We start from the raw sequence: 5,543 nt of genomic DNA on the forward strand, positions 1-5,543 counted from the left end.
AGGCTGGAGGGGCGGGCGCGGGCGCAGCTTGTCCACGAGTCAGGGCAGCTGGAGCTTTTCCAACTGTGCTGAGAGCTGCATGGCGGCAAGCTGATTGGACCCACAACTTAGGTATACCTCACTTCTCGCAATGGGCTGTGTCCCTGGAGGATTTCGAAAAGCGAATCCTACCCAGTAAATGCAGCATTCCAGGAACACCTTGAAGGAAATATGCGATTCCTTTGGCAAAGGATTCCTTTAGCAGGGAATTCTTCCTGCAAAGGGAGCTTTTAGGGTAAATGGTTTTATGGGCAAAGCGCTTTCTTTTGATTTATCTCTTTTTACACAAAGCGCTTTTGCCTCTTTTTGATTTTTTTTTTCGTAAAGCAATTATCCTTTTTTGGAAGCGCCTTTTTCCCCTTCTGTTTTCTCTCGAGGGGCTTTTTTCTCTAATTTTTTTCTTGAAAGCGTTTTTGCCCAATTCATTTATTTCTGTTAGCTCCCTTGTCTAATTTTTTTCTGCAGTGCGTTTTTAATCTAGTGCATTTTTTTTCTGCCAAGTGCTTTTCTCCGATTTATTTTTCCTGCAATGCGCGTCTTTCTCTTTTCCTGTGAACTACTTTTTCTCTAATTCGTTGTAGGGTTTTGTTTTGTTTTGTTTTGGGTTTTTTTGCGAAGTAATTTTTATTTTTTCTGAGAAGTGCCTTTTTCTAACTTATTTTTTGTTTCACCCCCGCAAGCGCTATATGTTTTTTTAAATAAAATTTCTCCGCAATGCGCAATTTTTTAAGGTGGAAAATTTTCACTCTGCGAGCTGTAAAGTCTTGCAACACAGTAGTGCCCCGCCTCCCTCCCGGGGTCGAGTCCGGGTGTAGCGGGTTTTTCTTACCGCGTAGGTCGCTAAAAGCCTGGGTGATCGTCCGCAGCGGTCGCCCGCCGCGCCCCGAGTCTTTGTTCCCGGGCAGGCGCGGGCGCACTAGGGAGGGTCAGCGCGAGGAGGACGGCGCAGGGAATTGGCAGGGGGCGCGCGGTGCCGGCAGCGGCACTTTGGCGGGCAGGGATCGCGGCAATCGGAATAGGACGGTCCGGGAGGCGGCAATCGCGACGCGGTCTTGCGGGTTCTGGGGGCGCGAGTTGGGAACCCTCTCCCACCCGAAACCCTGGCACACTTACCTGCAGCAGCACGCGGAAGATGTACCAGCCGATGATGAGCAGTTCAGCCGAGGCTGCCGCCACTGCCGCCATGGTTCCGAGAGTGGTAGGTGGGTGGTCAAGAGAGAGGGTTTGCCGAGATCTGCTGGTCTCGGAGTCCGCTGTTGGGCGCACTGCCGCAGCCGCGGTGGCCGCGTCTTAAGTACCCGCCCGCCACTTAAGTGCGCATGCGTGCCTTGGGGGGGTGTTTATGAGGAGGGGTGGCTGGGGGCGCTCCTCATTCGCCAGGAGAGGAAAAAAATAATCCATCTGCTCTTTCCATACCGACCCCCGCCTCCTGAGTTCCATCTTAGCCCCCTTCCAGAAGATTCCGCCGTGCTTGCTTTTGGATTTTGCTTTAAAATGGAGGGGTACCACGACTCTGGATAGAGTACAAGGCGAGGATGGGGGTGCAGGTCTCTTAGTGTGGCGCCCTTCTCCCCAGTCCCTGGCCTGCAAATTTGAGCTCAGACCCCGGTGCCACTCCAGAGCCCACCTTGGGGATGGATGGAAAACAGAAATTAGGGAGGGGTCATCTGCCCCATAGAGCAAAAAAAATGGTGCCCCTTTCAGAAGCCTCGGCATAATAGAACCACGCTCGGCGCTCTTTTCCTAATACTGAATGAGTTTTAAGCCCAGGTCCTCTGCTTCATGAGTGTCCCTAAGCGCGTAACCCGTCTGATTCTTTACATCTCTCTTACGTTAGCGAGATGAGGATCTGCGGTGGAGGTCACTACCGTAGGGAGCTGAGCCAGGGCACTGCGCTTTGGGCGCAAAAGCAGTAGTCACCTGGTATCTGTGGGAGGGATACAGGAAGGATTGGCGCCCTTCGTATGCGCGGAAGGAATGAGCTCTCTACCGAGAAGTGGTTGGAATATGCTCGGGGATAGTTTTCTGCTGGACAGGTCGTTTTGACCTCTGTCTTCCGCTCCCCTCCCCCAAGCCCTGGTAGGTCGGCCTTAGCCAGCGGGGTTCTTTGTACCCGTTGCGCTGGGCGGCTGGATCACCAAACAGGGTTTCGCTACCGCTACCGGAGAGTTGTGGCTACCGCAGCCCCATTTCCAAGTGAGGTGGGTCCCTTTCAGACCGCTCGTCTTGTGGGTCCCTTTTTGCGGACGGGAAGACCGGAATGCGGTTTGTGAGTGTGGGCCCCGCGCATCGGTGGCCAGCCGAAAGCACCTCTTTCCCGCAAGCTGCCTTTTGCCCAGGGGCCAACTGGCATTTGCCCCTATGTGGATAGAAAATTAATTTTCGTTAAAAGCTCCTAGAGGTCAGGTTCTATACAGTGCCAGCAGCAGATGGAGGTGTAATGATCCAAGCGACTTCAGTTTGGACAAAGTAGCATAGTGACTTTTTTTCTACATTAACTTTCGGAGAAGTTGGCAGGTTCTGGCAAAGTGACGCCGGGCTATTTGAAAAAGGCAAGCTTAGCCTAGGCTGCCATCTTAAAATATTTCGAGGCTGCAGCTGCCTCAGGATCCTTTGCCTGTGGTCTGGTGGCTGGCAGTGCGCCGCTAACAGCTTTAACTCTGCACTCAGTGCCTGAGCACCTATGGCTGTGAGAGATGCTAGATACAGAACCCTGTCCTTACCACGTGGGGGCACAGCAGGGAGCCCTTGGTCGTCCTTTGGCAACCACTGGGCGGTATTGTGAGGTCTGGGCCCCTTGAGGACGGGCTGCAGCCCCAGGAGGCGATACATGATCTCTGCTGGGCAGGGCCCAGGCAAAGCCAGTCCACTGTGTGAAACCGTGCCAAAGAGCCCTCTCCCTGATCCCCCAGGAGAAGCCCCGGGGAGACATCCCAGGAAGCTTCCCGAATTAGTGACTTGGAGAGGAGTAGAACTTTCACGGGTGGGCAGGGAGGAAAGGGCATTTCACATTTGCTGTTGTTAACCATGATCCATTTTCCCAAATAAGTATACATTCTGTTCCTGTTTTTTTTTTTGTATGTGTGTTTGTCTGTCTGTCTGTTCTTTGTCTGTTTGTCTGTTGTGTTGACTTTTCTCTTCAGGATCCCTGCTGCCTTGGTGATCCCGGGCTGACAGCCAGAGAGCACAGCGGCTCAGCTCCTGGAGAGTGAGGGTTGAAGAAAGCGGAGGGCAGCCGCCTGCGCCCGCTGGCTCCCATTAGGTCGGTTCCTGCAGCGGTGCCCGGCAGCCTTGGTGAAGGCCCTGCCCGGCAGAGATCATGTATTGCCTCCAGTGGCTGCTGCCCGTCCTCCTCATCCCCAAGCCCCTCAACCCCGCCCTGTGGTTCAGCCACTCCATGTTCATGGGCTTCTACCTGCTCAGCTTCCTCCTGGAACGGAAGCCTTGCACAATTTGTGCCTTGGTTTTCCTGGCAGCCCTTTTCCTTATCTGCTATAGCTGCTGGGGAAACTGTTTCCTGTACCACTGCTCCGATTCACCGCTTCCAGAATCGGCGCATGATCCCGGCGTTGTGGGCACCTAACGGCCTGCCCTGTTAGCTTTCCAAGGAAGCAGAAGACGGGAGGGGAGGCATTGACATAGGTCATAAAGCATTGGAGTTTCAAATCCCGCAGCCTCGCGGGTGTCACATTCCTGACGGCGCCTTTTTGGCCTGTGATGTTTTATCCTTATAATGTGAATAATGGCACTGACCGGTGCTTTTATTGTAAAGTCCTATAGTCGTGGGTGGTCTTGTGGTTGTGTGTGTTCTGTCTCCATCTAGATCCTGGCTGGCCGCATGACCACCCCCCTTGCCTCATTACTGCGAGGAGTCTGGGCCTATCCTGGTCAACCGCCCCAATGTGACCTGGGGCAGATAAAATGCCAGTCTCATTGTCACCTCTGTGACCCCTCCTTGTCAGGGTCTCCTTCCTTCCCAGAATGTTACTGACTCAGTCCCTCTCCTGGTTTCCCTTTACTTCTCTTCTACCCTTTTCCTTTTTTGGGGGAGTACCTGTCCAAGACAGGGCTCATTTTTGCACTTATCTCAAATTTGAAGAGATTGCTGACGCCCGAGAGCCTCGCTTTTTCATCCTTCTTTCCTTGTTCAGCAGGCTAGACAGAAACATGTCTTGACTGTTTGTTGTCCACAAATCTTCAGTATTTTCTCCACTTCATTTTTAAGAAAGGAAGCAACAGATAGATGTTGCTCTTTCACCTGGGTGTTTGGGCTCATGCTTTCCTGCCCAGCCTCACTTCCTTTGCCCTTCCTCCTGCCTTTCTCAACTGTTCCAAGGAGGGGGGCCTCATTGTGTCTCCCGTGCATGCTCTGCAGCATTGAAGTATGGTGTGTTCACGTAGTTCTAGCAGTCCCCAGCTGAGTGAGTGGGAGAGTACCTGTGTGTTTCATAACAGCCATGATCCCCCTTGATAGATGTTTGGATATTTTTTGGTGTGCCCTGTGCGTGTGTGTGTGTACAAATACATGTGTATATTCCTTTTAAAGAAGCTTTATCGAACATGTTCTGATTTTGAGGTTTAGCAATAGCTAGCTATATATGGTAGGTGCCGCTACAGTTTTTATTTAGCATGGGGATTGCAGAGTGACCAGCACACTGGACTCCGAGGTGATTCAGACAAGACAGGGGAGCAGTGGCCATCATCCTCCCGCCAGGGGCTTCTCCGTTCCTGCGCATATAGACTGTACATTATGAAGAATACCCAGGAAGACTGTGTGACTGTCACTTGCTGCTTTTTCTGCGCTTCAGTAACAAGTGTTGGCAAACGAGAGTTTCTCCTGGCCCCTGCCTACTGGAGATCAGCATGCCTGTCCTTTCAGTCTGATCCATCCATCTCTCTCTTGCCTGAGGAGAAGGAGAGATGGGCCAGGCAGAGAACAGAACTGGAGGCAGTTCATCTAGGGAATGGGACTGTGAGGCCATACTTGTGAAACGTTTGGACTGCTATTCTAGAGCTTTTATTTGGTGTGTTCGTTGCACAGCTGTTTGAAATGTTTAATAAAGCTTTATAAACTTTACTTTGTGGTTTTATGTGGCTGCAGTCCATTTGGGTCGTGGTGTTGGATTTCGGAGTTGGTGGGGGGCAGGGGGAAGCATGGAGGGGCTGAGTCCTTGGCGCCAGAGTACCTTAGCCCGAAAATTTGATCTGCTTTCTGGAGAGCAGATGGTGGGGATGGGGGAGGGGGAGCAGGGGGCAGGACAGGCGGTGAACAGGAGGGAGTCTGAAAGTTTTCAGAGATGAGACATTTGCGTTTCTCAGCTCCCATGGCTTCTCGCCTGAAATTGTTTCCCTCCATAGGAGATTTGAGTAACCGATCCCTTGACAAACAACTTAAGACAGCTGGAGCTCTAATCATCAAGGATTTTTATGGTGCTGCTTTTGAAGTAAAAATAGTGAAACCCCTTATGGCATTTCAAGTGGAAAAATAAATAAGATTGGCTGTC

General features: G+C 51.8%; 2 protein-coding genes across 10 annotated transcripts in view; one reads left to right on the forward strand and one right to left on the reverse strand.

Moving 5' to 3' along the window:
• The window catches only part of NNAT (neuronatin), a 2,522-nt gene extending 1,171 nt beyond the window's left edge, over window positions 1-1,351 (reverse strand). The window contains exons 1-2 of one of the 4 annotated variants that reach the window (XM_011929076.1): window positions 1,153-1,351; window positions 118-198 (exon numbers count right to left, since the gene is read on the reverse strand). In XM_011929076.1, the coding sequence (XP_011784466.1) occupies window positions 118-198; window positions 1,153-1,224 (153 nt within the window). In that variant the 5' untranslated portion in view covers window positions 1,225-1,351. The remainder of the gene's footprint in view (window positions 1-117; window positions 199-1,152) is intronic. The other 3 variants (XM_011929074.1, XM_011929077.1, XM_011929075.1) reach the window with 3 other exon arrangements.
• Window positions 1-5,116, forward strand: part of BLCAP (bladder cancer associated protein) — a 10,498-nt gene extending 5,382 nt beyond the window's left edge. For 4 of the 6 annotated variants that reach the window (XM_011929068.1, XM_011929071.1, XM_011929069.1 and 1 more), the window contains exon 2: window positions 3,183-5,116. In XM_011929068.1, the coding sequence (XP_011784458.1) occupies window positions 3,359-3,622 (264 nt within the window). In that variant the 5' untranslated portion in view covers window positions 3,183-3,358 and the 3' untranslated portion in view covers window positions 3,623-5,116. Of the gene's footprint in view, window positions 1-349; window positions 1,238-1,964; window positions 2,119-3,182 lie in introns of those variants that run through there. The other 2 variants (XM_011929070.1, XM_011929073.1) reach the window with 2 other exon arrangements.
• The last annotated feature ends 427 nt before the right edge of the window (window positions 5,117-5,543 follow it).

This window comes from Colobus angolensis, unplaced genomic scaffold, assembly GCF_000951035.1.
Source record: "Colobus angolensis palliatus isolate OR3802 unplaced genomic scaffold, Cang.pa_1.0 Scaffold8, whole genome shotgun sequence".
Taxonomy (NCBI): domain Eukaryota; kingdom Metazoa; phylum Chordata; class Mammalia; order Primates; family Cercopithecidae; genus Colobus; species Colobus angolensis.